Source organism: Poecilia formosa, unplaced genomic scaffold, assembly GCF_000485575.1.
Source record: "Poecilia formosa unplaced genomic scaffold, Poecilia_formosa-5.1.2 Scaffold353, whole genome shotgun sequence".
NCBI classification, from domain to species: domain Eukaryota; kingdom Metazoa; phylum Chordata; class Actinopteri; order Cyprinodontiformes; family Poeciliidae; genus Poecilia; species Poecilia formosa.
Window position 1 is genome coordinate 594,353 of NW_006800292.1, and position 13,818 is coordinate 608,170.

General features: G+C 36.9%; 1 protein-coding gene across 1 annotated transcript in view; it reads right to left on the bottom strand.

Moving 5' to 3' along the window:
• The window catches only part of LOC103153529 (receptor activity-modifying protein 1), a gene marked incomplete at its 5' end in the record, with an annotated part of 19,357 nt that extends 7,161 nt beyond the window's left edge, over positions 1-12,196 (bottom strand). The window contains one exon of the mRNA XM_016661998.1: positions 11,991-12,196. Within this exon, the coding sequence (XP_016517484.1) occupies positions 11,991-12,196 (206 nt within the window). The remainder of the gene's footprint in view (positions 1-11,990) is intronic.
• Positions 12,197-13,818: the final 1,622 nt, after the last annotated feature.

The following is a 13,818-nucleotide window of genomic DNA, read 5'->3' on the forward strand; positions in this document are numbered from 1 at the left end:
CACACACACACACGCACACACACACACACACGCACACACACACACCCGCACACACACACACGCACACACACACGCACACACACATGCACGCAGACACCTGAATAAGATGTATCTGTGTGTGAACAGATTATAGGAAGTCTTTTCCGCAGTGGATTTCTGAGGAAAGCACCTCATATGTCAGTAATTATCTTAATTGATAACATAACAATGTTAATAACTATCTATTGATAGTTATTAACTATCAATAGATAGTTAATATCTCTTTACCCTTGAGGGCAAAGAGAGGTTACCTCGCCATCGTAATTTGGTTTATAGATTATTGATTATAGATTATAATACAATAGATTATTGTATTGTTTAAAATATACTTTCACTGTGTGATCATCACTTTTCTCAGCTGAGGAGCTTTGTGTGAGACAGGGACACTTGTGTAAGAAAGAAGCCTACTTATTGAGGAAAGTACTTTTGTGGCATGATCTCTTCCTCAATGCCCAGTTAAACTCTGGTTACGGAGAGGAGAAGAGGCCAAGAAGCACTTCAGAGATCCAGAACTCAGATGGGAAAATCTGTTAACCCAACTAAAAGGATATTTTCACACCTGATAGTCCAACTGGGGACAAACATTGTAACATTTGTTAAATGTTTGCTTTCACAGAACACTGTGTTAAAAGATCCTCAGAGAAACCTGTTCCCCTTGTCGCCTGTGGTGGCGCTGCACCGAGAACAACAAAAGAAAATGACACAAAAACGTCTGAAAAAAACATGAGCGCAACTTCCTTCATCCTGAAACGTAAACAGAAGTGGAGTGGCGTCAGATTTTAGTGGTTTAGGATTTCTCTTTTGACTTTGGCAAAAGACAACCAGCTTTCAGTTTGATTGCACACTCACACTTTGTCCTTTCTGGACAAATGAATAAGAGTTTGATTAAACACGGCTGCTGTGAATCCACACTAAGTCATACACTCCAAAAAATATGGGCTTTTTTTTTTTCGGAAGTGACAAAGCAAGTGGGAGAAATCCTTGAGAAGTGCTGCAGTTTCCCACAGGTCATGCAGGGGACAGAGCAAACATGTGGCAGAAAGTGCTCTGGTCAGATGAGACCAATTCGAAGCTTTTGACCTGTAAGAAAAACTCAATGTGCAGCACAAAACTAACACTGCACTTTGCTCTCTTCACTCATCATCAATGATGTAAAAACATGGTGGTTGCAGCATCATTCAGCGGACAAGCTTTTCTTTTCAGTTTCAGTCAGAGTTCATGTGAAAGTGGATGGAGCTAAATTCAGGTAATCCCAGAAGAAAACCTGCTAGGAGCGGAAAAAGATGGTGGAAAAGGGTGGAGGTTCACCTTCCAGTCAAACAATAACCCCAAACATGAAGTCAGAGATACAATAGAAAAGCTTAGATCAGTATTCATGGGATGTAATATTTTAGTCTAGTTTTGAATCTAGTCAGAAATATATGACATGACTTGGTTATAATATCAACTTAAGGAGGCCAAATACAAGATGACAAGATTTTCAGATTTTTGTGTATACTTTTTTTTTTAATTGTTTGAAAGATGTTGTCTTTGTCTCTCACATAAACCCCAAATTAAATATTTAATACAACAGCGTTTTTGTGACGCTGTATTTTTTGTAGAGCTGTTATATTACTCTGATTTAACAGAATCAAACTAACTCTTGGTCTTATAGTCTAATTGTGACCATTTAGTTGGCTTAGAAACTTGTGAACAACATTTTAAAGTGTCTCAAATTATAAAGGTTATGGTTAAATCATCATAATCATAGGTTTGAAAATATCAGTCTGTCATTAAACTATGTGATATGTTTAATTTGTAATTTGAGTTACTGGAATAAAATAACTTTTCAAATATATTCTAATCCACTCACAGAGCCTGACTTTCAGGCCTCTCTGCGTTGAGCTGCCGCTCTCCTCGTCAGCTTCAGGTTGATATCTGGTGATACCTGTGCCAGGTCTGGAGAACCCATCTGTTCTTCAGTGCAGGAAAATGCAAGTTCAGCACAGTTTGTGGTTTCATTTTAAACGACAGGCACAGCAGCTTTGATTAAAAGGGACTCTAACATATCACCGACCTTCAGATTCCTGCCGCATCAGCAGATTTTTGCAAATAAACCTATTTTTCTTTGCAGATTTGTCCTAGTTTATCAGTATTTTGGTGGTTTTATAGTATTGGGACATTTTAGCACACAAGGACAAGGGGGACTCTTATGTCAACATGTTAGCAACATGGAAGCTAAAAAGTTCAGCAAAAACAACCAACAAATCAACCAGCCTACCTACCTACCAACCATGGATTCTTACGTTTGTACAATGTTTTAATCAAACTTTGCATTTTTATTTAACACAAAAACAAATGAATAAAATATTGCTACAAAATCTACTCAATAGACAGAAACTTTAGTTACCAAACCTTCACTCTGCTATTCCCAATGTCTTACTGTTGGTTTACGGGAGTTTACAGGTTCCTATTTTGCTCTCCAAACCAACTTGGCCGACTCCCGTCTCATTAGTCTCTTGGACAGTTGATTTATTTGACCTTTAATCATACAGGTTGTCTCATTGAGATCCAAGATATCATTTACAAGAGACACCCTCACTCTACCTGCGAGCTCAGCCTGGATTTTCTGATTTTAGCCCTTTTTATCTGACATCTTGGTCATGATCCGTATGTCATCATGACAGGTGAGGGTGCATGCAGAGACGACTTTGCTTTTCAGTTCAGCTCATTTCTCACCAGCAGAGCAGCATCTCCTTCACTGCAGAAACGTCTCATAATCTGTCTATCCATCTTCCACTCTCAATACCATCAAGTGAGCGATCCATCTTTGCTCTAGTGCACCATGAAGGTCACAATTTGACGACCCCAACAGAAACCACATCATCTGCAAAAACAAAGATCACCCTTCACTGGAAAGACGTTTGACTTCATGACAAGAATGTGGACACGTCTCATGCTTTGGGTACTAATGCTAAGAATGAATAATGTTCTATAACTCGGCATAAAGAGCACCGATTTTATATGTATCACATGTTTGAGTTTACCAATGTGATTTATCAGAGCTCTTTGACGGACAAAAACAGAGCATTCGAATAGATTCCCTCTTTCAGAACATGTCTTCATTACTTGCATCCAGAGCAGAGAGAGTTCATCCGCGGTTGCTTGGAGAGATCAATTTAAAGAATAAACGGAGAGAAGCCTTCATCTCATACCAAGGAAATCCAACAAAAACTAGGCCAAGCTGTCATTGCAAAGCAAATCAAATAAAATGTTCTTTATTTCGGTACTTTGGTATTCTGCTTACTTCTGAAACTCTTTTTCTTTCCTCTCTGTGTGCGAATGTGTGTCATGAGGCAGATGAGGCAGTGCTGACAGACCATCTCTGAGGCCACACACTATGACGAATGACGGTTTAAGCTGATGCTATAAAACAATGTCATCAGTTCACTTACAACTATAAAACTAGGCTGTCCCACATGGACTTGTGGTTTGCTCAATTCAGGACACGCTGTTCTGTTCTGACTTGGTAAAACTTCCTGAGATCCAGATCAGTTTACTTTTCTAATGCATCTCAATTGCTGCTAAAACTGGTCCATATTATGTCTTCTGGAAAATATCAACAAAAACAAAGACTCAAACAAATCTCAGTTTTAAACCAAATATGGAAATATACATTTCAGCCTGGATGTCTATGAACCAAGATTATCTTGAAGTGTCTGCTTAAAACATGAAAAACATGTAAGACGTTACATTCTGAAGGAAGCTGAAAATAAAAATAATTACTAGCCCACAGTATGTCTGTATTGTAAAACTTGCAAAGAGCCTAAATATACAAGGATAAATATGGTATTATTTAGATGTTTATTGAGTTTATGTTTAAATATTCTGTATAATAACTGATGAAAACATTGTAAAACAAAAAGTTTAAGAGAAAAAGAAAAACTCCCACATTAAAGTTTGCAACACACTAACGAAAACCTTTCATTTCTTTTCCAGCCAGTCCTAAAATGCTGTATTAATGTGAAGACTGACTACTAGATAAGGCTCAATTAAGGGAAAAACATCCTGTAAGATTTAGTTTGCATTTAGATGTAAGTAATGAAGAAAAGTCTGCACATTGGGAGTAAATAACATAGTTGAGGAGGATTAAAAAGATTTAGATTTTGAGTTGTTTTTGCAGGAAGTGATTGAATTGTTCTGTTTTCTTAAGGATTAAAGACAGCAGGAATGCAGCTTTGCAGTGGCAAGACTGTATAGATCTTGTAATGAATGTGTTCCAGGAGAACTCTTATTTTAAAAGAAAAAAGAAACAAGTAAATATATTTTTAAAAAAACTAAGACCCCTCTCCATCCATCTCTCTCTATTCCTGCGATCCTTGTCCTAATTTTATCAGAGATTTATTGCATAACAACTCCAAGTGCGCAGCAGTCGGAGCAAAGCTGGATATTATCCAGTCATTAGTTATAAAAACACGCAGCAATCCATTCCTAATCACCCAGTAATCAGCCTCTTAATTCACACAGCTCCACAGAGACAAAGCTTCTGTAAGCTTTCAACACTACTTAGCTCACTAGACGTTCTCTGGCCCGGCTTCACGAGTAACCTGATGTGAATTCACTCACCACGAGGGTTTTTAAATTATTCGAGTCGGCTGACAGCATGCATGACTGATTGACCAAAATACCCCCTTAACAATAACACAGCCTGAAAAGCTCGCCCGTAACAAAGGAGTGGAGTTATTTTTAAAACTGAGAGCCTGGAGTACTGAGGCCAAGGAGACAATTAGTATTACTGAAAAACACAATATCGGCATTTGGATTCGTTATTCTGTGTTCTGGGTCTCATGCTACTGTGCTGGCTCCAGACTTGAAGCAATACAGGTCATCAAACTATGATACTATCTCACAAAACCTTTTAAAACATTAGAAAAATCTAATAACATTTACTATATGGCATAGGTACATAATAATGTTCTAATTAAATGCTTGTTAATGTTAATTATTAACCCATTTACTGAAATGTTGTTGAACAACTTTGTGGTTTTTCCTATGTGGAGAATTAGTAGAGAGTCTCTTGGTTATATGTTAGGGATCACTGTCTTGCTTGCTCAGTTTTATCCTAAAATCCTTATCAAGAATGCTATTCCTTAAGTTACATCAGGTCTGTCAGTATTGTATGCTAAACTCCAAGAGAGTGTGCAACCTCATTCCTCCTCTACTAAGGGTGTGTGCAAAGACAGAGCGTTTGATGTTGGTCTCATCTGACCGGATTGTATTCTTCTCAGTAAATCAATTGATTTGTCAAATGATCTAGCATGATTTTTCTTCAGCAGTGGAGTCTTAAATAGAGAACAGGCAAAATTGTCTTTGCGTCTCAATACATTTCTTATTGTTGCCACTGGAAAATCGGTTTATTCTAACTGCATATCTATTTAAAATTCTCTGCAAGAGGTCCTTGTCCTTTGAGCAACTTTTCAGATTTTTCTTTTGACTCCTTTGTCATACGTATTGTCAGGAGCTGATGGTTTTATTGTCTGCTTTATTGTGAAATGATGTGCTTTTAACTTCTTGATGTGACACTTTTAAATGTGGACAAAATTATTTTCTAAATATTGACAGATTTAAGCAATTTCCTTGGTTTTGTATTCAATTTTTTACACACTTCATTACCATGTAGTATGAATTTCAAATAAGTCTTCCTAGTGTATTTATTGAAGAAAACATGGATTATGGGAATTGGTACCAATAAGTCACATTTCTTTGGCTGGGCTCATGACTTATTTTAGAAGCTGAAACTTATGTATACCTTTCCTCTTCATGACACATTTTTTGATTGATGGATAATGAAATGTTTAACAATTTCTAAATGAATATGACTTATAATCCAGCACAACATGTTTTTTCTCCTCTTTATGATGTATTTTTTGGCTGATATGACTCGTATAAAAATATACTCTGGAGCATCCTGCAGTCTAGAAAATGAACAGCCAAAAATAGTTTGATTCCTGAAAATGTTTGACCTCAAAAACTTTTGCTTTTATCATCCACTTCATAAAGTTTTCACCTAGTAGCTCTTTAAATGGGAGTTACTTGTTAACTTCTTGACTAATCTCAGACATTCTGGTAAGGTAATATAATATATCATACAGTAGTGAAAGTCACTTAACCCAAAAATCCAAACTGACTCTTTAACATCGATTCAAGACAGGAAGGTCAATCAGCTCGGAAAATGTCATGGTCTTCATCCTTTTTATTAATTTCTGTCACCATCTCAACCGTCAAATGTCAAGATGAAACTGGCTCTCATGACGATGGCCTCGGGACATCAAGATGAAGATTTTTCTCTGCTGAAGATAAGAAATTCATGTATGGAAATGAAATAATAAACGAACTCTTAGATCAAAGCTATCATGGATTCAAGCAGACATATCAAAACTTCAGCTGCTCAGGCGAGATCTGGCTTTCATGGACCCCTTTCCTTCAGTGAAAGCACTAATCAGGAAGACTGGCAGGAACTGGAGCCAAAGATCCTCAAGTAAAGACAGGAAGTCCAGTAGAAATCTGTGTGTCAATCTGAAACGGCATTTATTATTTGAATCACTCAGATTACTGCTTCAAATGACCTCGCAACACAATAAAGAGGATCAATACTAAAATGGGTATGCATTAAAGTTAGGGTAATAAAGTAAAAAATTATAGACTAAATGTTAGCTGTGCATCAAGCTGTGTCTACTGAGTAAACTTCTCTGACACAAACTGAAGAAACACTTCTACAATAGAACAGTTTGTCCCAGTTTTATAAACCATTTCCTGCAAGTAAAACCTAAAAAAACAAAACAAAAAAACAAACTCTTACACAGCTAAAACACAGTAAAACCGAAGCATAATTGTGTCACAAATGAACAATTTCATTTTATCATGCGTCTCATTTCGTATTTCATTTTCAGGTAATGGTTGGAAGGTTTTATTTTAGCTGCATTCAAGGCTGTCAGAAATAATCAGTTTTCTACAAAAACTGATGATTAAAGCGCCGTTTCACAACAAATGTCGTCACGAGGGACTTTGCAAAAATTACATTTTAATTAAAACAATAAATTTACCTGAAAACAGTGATCTGTGGAGAGGGATCTGGAGTGTTTCATAAAGGTGGCATATTCACAAAACTATGAAACACAAGAATCTATAAAACACAAACCTAATATGCTGGATGTGCAATCACATTCAATAAAGAACATGCATTCACATGAGACTTGACTGTTAGATTAAAAGTACTATTTGAATATATCAACCTTTAAGCGACTATTAAATATACTTTCCATTATGTCCACATTTCTGTGTTAAAAATATGATTTTTAATTGATCTGGTGAAATGCTTTAATCTTAAATGTCATATTTTCATTAACTGTGAGCAAAAAAATCATCACAATCATCAGTAATGAAGACTTGAAATCATCAATCTGTCATTTGGTTAGTATAGTTAGCTGAAATGAGTGAACTTTTCAAAAATATTCTAATTTATTCAACATGACTGTATATTAACGGTTGTTGTAACGCTAAAAGGTGAACCTCAGTCTCAAGTCTTTTGATTGTTATAATTTTTCTTTACCAGGATCGTTTTTAATGTCATCCATCTTTGTAGCAACTCTAACCAGATTTCCTTTCCTGGCTGAAGAACAAACATTCCCCACAGGATGATGCTGCCACCACCAGGCTTCACCAAGTTGATGGAGTCAGTTTTCTGCTACACATATCATTTATAACATAAGCCAAAAAGTTCAGATTTGGTTTCATCTCATTGTTCCACATGTTCACTCATGTGTGTTACAAACAGATAGATGAAGTTAGGACATAATGCGCCTGTGCTGCCTGTGCAGGGTTTGCTTTAATTTGAAATCTCCTCTCAATCCCGTGTAGTTTACATTTCATAGACTTCCCAGGTGCAGACTAAATATCTCAACATCATCTCTGCGTAGGCAGTGACCTCCACCATGGTGGGTGGCATCCTGTGTGGCTTTAAGAAGTTCCTGGTTTGACCTCTCATAGGCTGCAGAGCAGCGAGAGCTCAAGCTGCTGAATGTAAAAAAAAAAAAAAAAAAAAGTCAGGATGGAAGTGATATAAGCAGAAGGAAATAAAATGAAGTCAAAAAAACAAACTTGCGTAACAAAAATGATGCATACTCCACGCCTCCGTTTGATTTATGTTATGAAACTGGTTTTGTTGACTAACCTGGAACGAGTGTCTGATCATGATCTTCAGCAGGGGCACCGCTGATCAATCAGAACGCACCTTTAAATATGAAATGAGACGTGATGGTGGCACTTTATGAAAGAGGAAAACTATAATCATATGCATTATTAAGTTTCCATTTTGCAGCTTTTTGTTTATGGGGTCTCGAGACGCCAGTCAGCAATTCAGTCTAGAGAGGAGCCATCAACATGTTGGAAAATGATCAAGCTGAATCCAATGGCGACATGTCAACGTTCCTCGCCACAGCATGAAGGTTATGTCTCTCCATCTGTCTCCTGTTTGCAGCAACAGAGTTGTCATGATTTCCATCTGCTGGACTTTTTGGTTTGTGCTCAAAGAAATTAATCAAAAGACAGATAAAAATATGTTTCTATCCAAAAATAGATATAGAAAAAGTAAAAAAAAAAGCGTTTAAGGAAGTAAATTTACATCTGGGTAATAATAGATTTTGTTTTGATTAAACAACGGCTGGTATCTGTTATATTCCAAAGGTTCAACACCGCATTAAATCACAGAGCTGCACAGCCGTCCTTTACATATCGGTCAGCAGATACTAGCATCTAGATATGCTAATGTTTGACCTTGACTATAAATAATTGTCTGCAGCAAAGTTATCGACATCAACATTAGAGCTGACTGTACAGAGCTGAAAACGTACACCTTATTGGGAGTGAATAACTGATTTTCCTAAACAGAAGCGTGAATAAATAACATTTAGAAGTTTCAAAAGTCTTATGAAGTCGTCAGCATGAGTTGAAGATAGTTGTAAACTAACAAATATCTAATTTCTACAATATTTCCTTTGGGCTTCATGAATTGGTTGAGACATGTGATGGCCTTGTATCCCTACTGTTTAAAAACATGGATTATGTTTTTGTTTTGTGCGTCTTTGTATATCACAAATTAAAAATTCCTCATGGAATCTCATCTTTTTTGACAATTTTGAGCTGAGTTGGTAGCAAATGAGGGCTTGTTTGGGATGATTTTATATGTGTCAATGTGAGAGATGCATGCATATTGCATATGTATTATTAAATCAATAAAGCAGTCACACAATTGTGACTAAAGTGGATATTTTTAAGACTTAGAAGGCCTCGAGGATATTGAAAAGTAGGTTAAATGCTCTTTATTTATATTTGGCTGAAGGTTCAAATGAGCACCTTGATGATATCTTCAGCATAATGACTGACGAAAATGTTAGCTGTGTCAAATATGAAATAAAATACTTTATACTGGGCAAACCTCAGTGTATAGCAGCTTTGAAATAATGCTGGTTAACGTCCTTTAACTCAACAAATCACAAATCCAAGGACACAACTGAGGAATTTCCTGCTAATGAGTTTTATAACAGCATGGTGATTATCAACGTCACAGAGTCGGACAGAACCTTTAATTTATCGATTGTACCAGTCTCATTGTTCCTGTCTACTCCTCCAGTCTCAAAACGTCCAATTTACACCCTGAATGGCAGTGAGGCCCTGCAGTATTGAGCTGTGAGTAATGCTGCTGTGACCTCTGCAGAGCTTTTCTCTGCCATTTTCTCATTTCGTGCTGGGCTTTGAGGTGACACGTCAAAATATTGACAGGAAAACACACAAGGCCTTTACACACGGTGTGATAACAGCACCATGGCTGCTTGGCAGACTTGGGGAAAACAAATCTCTCATATGTGTCACTAATATATCAGAGGAGCTGGAAAATTTGAAGAAACAATGGAAAGAATATTAAAGTAAGCAGCGAAGGGGAATAATGGAAGTGGAACAAATGTGACAGAAAGCAGCAACGTGACGGTCCCAGTAAACAATCATCGCAAATGAAAAAGGAAACTTTAATTTAATTCATTATTTACTGCAGAAAAACGTGTCTATGGCTGCTCAGTGGTTATCACTGCTGTGTAGCAGCCAGAAGATGCTGGGTTTGATTTCTGACCAGAGTTCATCCTGCCTGTAGCTTGCAAGGTTTCCAGGAACTCCTGCTTCCTCCAACAGTCTAAAAACATGAGACTAACTGGTCTCTCTGAATTAGTGTGTTCATACTTTGCCCTGTGATTGATTAACTAACAAAGGGCTTGATTTGTTTGACAAGGTGCAGTATGAAAGCAAATCGCATCAGCTGAAAATCGAACCGAGTCTAGTGGACTATGAGGTCTGAAAACACCCTTAGGGTCCCATACAAGTTTCCTATTAAAAACTAATTATTTCTGTTAAAGACAGTTTTCAGAATGTTAATGAATTTTGTCTCAAAGAAAACTATATCAGTCTGATTTTGTAATTTAACAAATCAATAGAAGAAAATTTTAAAAAGCTGCAAAATGAATCTCTCATCACTGCAACTCCAGAAAAATGACTCTTGAACATTTTACAAACCATAATGTTCAGCTTTGAAGTAACAGGCTTGTCATGTTTTATTTCTTTCTACTAACTGACTCAGACCAATGAACGTCTTATAACAGCGATTCCACGTTTTTCTCAGAGTTATATGTACATGAAACCTCGCAAGGATTCATAAAAGTAAGTTGGACTGGAATACCACTGACTAATGTCTACAGCAGTGGCTTTAAGAGACAGAATTGAGTGTTTTATGAAGAGGGAGCTGAATATAAACTGACTGAAGTGACAGCTGAAGACTGACAAGAGGGCTGAGGAAGCAGGTCGCCTCTTGACAGCAGAGACGCGCTGAGGAGCCGGGAGACGAGGCAAACTGGCCAGACGCTCACAGGAGCCGCTCACACAGACTCCAAATGTCACTCGATGTGAATTAGAGATCTCCGAAGGCGGTTCACCCAGAAAGAAAGGGTGAGAGGGGCTAACATTCCTGATGGTTGACCTTTTAACTTAGACAGACTGTATTTCACATTTTGAATCCTTCATTCACTGTAGTGCTTTGTTCTCTTTCACTTTTCTCTCAAAAAAGTGGAAAAAAAAATCTCCATCTGTACTGTAAAGAATTGGTGATTAAAACTCTATTCAGAGGAGGTTTTCCTTCTTTAGAATAATTATTGTTTTGTTTTCCCAAACCGTTCTTTCAAACAAAAATCTCAGTCAACTTCTTTTTGGAGACGCCAAATTGGATTCTCCCTCCAGGATCACAGACAGATGAGCGGCAGCAACAGTAAAAACGCACGTTTGATTTGAGAACGTTTGATGAATGCATCATGTTGTGACAGTTTTACTGTTGGAGTAAGAAATGTTTTAGTGTTTATTCAACTGATTAAACTAGCTGATTTTAAATGATAAAATCTGTTGGCACAATTTGGAAAGACGTAGCCTAAAGCATCTTTTACAGTGAGTGCAAGGATAATATTTGTGCATGCACAAAAGATCTTTGTTTATGCCAAAGGCATGCAGCTTTTGTTCTGTCTGACTGTGTGTGTATCCTCTCTGTTTCTCACCCTCCACTTACTCGCTCTCTGTTGTTTCACTCAGTTTTTAATCAACTGTTGGAACGCAACCAAAAACTTGGACAATCATAAAGAGCGGCAATCAAATATAAACAAGTTCACAGCTTTTTCTTTTTTTTTTTTCGTAATGCGATACAACAATGCATCTCTGTTTATTTCTGCAATAAAAACGTGTTTATTCTCCTTATTGCAATGAAACCCAACATCAACGAGATGTGCTGGATGTGCATCTCAGACTTGAAGCTCATTATGTTGTTGTTCTGCAAGAGTAAGTCTGTTTTCATTTCTCTCCTCTGTGCATGTTTGTGCTTGATTACTCACTTGGCTGTGTCCTCCCAGCTACACCACTGACTCTGGTCCAGTTCCTGCATGTCTAGCCTGAATCTGGTCAGGCAGAACTCCTCGATCACGAACTCGTAGTGGGATCCACATCCCAGCACGGGGAAACACTGAGCCACTGGTGAGAGCACAGCGGGGGGGAAAACAGAGAAAATGAAGAGAACAAAGAAAAAAAGGGAGACAGGAGTTCAAACTTGTTATGGATGCAATTATATTCCAGCATGATGCAGAAAGCTGGATTCAAACATATATGTTTAAAATAATGTAGCACATGAGCTTTAATCATAGCAATGATGTTCAGGTCACCATAGCTGTAGCATATTCAGTAAATTAGAATATACTGTCAGATGAGGCCCATTACTATAAAGCTGTTATTATTATTACCTTTTGAAAATGTACAACTTTCATGCAGGTAGTAAACATACTTTTCATTCAGGCTGTATATTATTTTTTTATTGGTATGATGTAATATTTAAATTTTGATTAACTGTAAGCAGAAAATCATCACATTGTGTTTCATTAGTGAAAAAAAAATCTGAAATAACTTGACTTTTGAGTATTATTCTAATTTATTTAATGGGTATGTACAAACAAAGTACATCCTCTTCACTTCTAAAGCTTCATGTGTAAAGACACAATTGAAATGATTTGGTGAAATGAACGAAAACACACAATAAAATACACGTGTTCAGTATTTATTAAACAAATATCTATAAACATTTCCTTATTCTCAGGTCTGTTTGTGGTGATCTAATTGTGCTCGCTGCTGTTTTTCATGTAAATCTGTACTTCTCTCCATCAGCTATACAGTCTTTCATCTCTCTTTGATGTCTGGACAAATATCTGTGTTTTTATTTAATAACAATTGATAACTGGTAACTTCCTCCGCTGCTACTTTCCACCAGATTCTCTTGACACCAGAAAAATTTAGTTGTTTTATATTTGACTTTTTTGGGTTTTTTTTGAATATTGTCATTATTCTGTCTGTTTCTTGTCCCTCATCTACTGATTTGAGTTTGAACTTGACAAACAAATAACCTGCAGCCTGGTTGTTTTCTTCCCACTAATTCATGCACTTTTTCCCTCCCAGTGATGCTTTCCATCCTACCAACCATGAGTTCATTCCAGAACAACCTCTGAAAGCTGTTTTCCACCCACTTCTCCACTCCCCTGCCTCTGCTCTACCTTCACTTTGCTCACTCTCCTCATTAGAGGTTAATGGTAACTCTCTGTTATGTACTAAGCTAATGTCTGGATCTCCTAAGTCGTCTATCTAAGAAACCTGCATGCAGCTGAGACACTGAAAGCTGTGTGCTGACCTGAGAGATGTTCAAAGAAAACACAATAATTCCAGCTGGTTTTAAAGGTTATCAGTCATTTTATCCCCCGCCACTTCGCAAAAACGGCTTTTTACAAAGATAAAATTAATAATACTCTTAAGGTCAAACTATTTTCCTTCTTGCAAACAAAACTCCTTCATATTTCAGTTGCTTCACCCACATGTCTTTGAAAAAATATTAACAAAACACCAATTTAGGCTTCATTAGACATTTTTTTCCCATTCAGTCTCATTTTATAGCACATATGATTGTGAGGTACCAATTTATTAGTTTTGATTTGGGAAAGTTTTACAATATTATCACTATCATATAAAGTTTATTTATGTATTACATTTAAAATTATAAATATAAACATGCAAAAACAAAACAAAAGTAATAGTAAGAATATACAAAACAGACATTTTTGTCTACCAAGGATGGGAGTGCATAATATATCAGAGAGGAAAACCATTTCAAGATTTTAAAGGGAC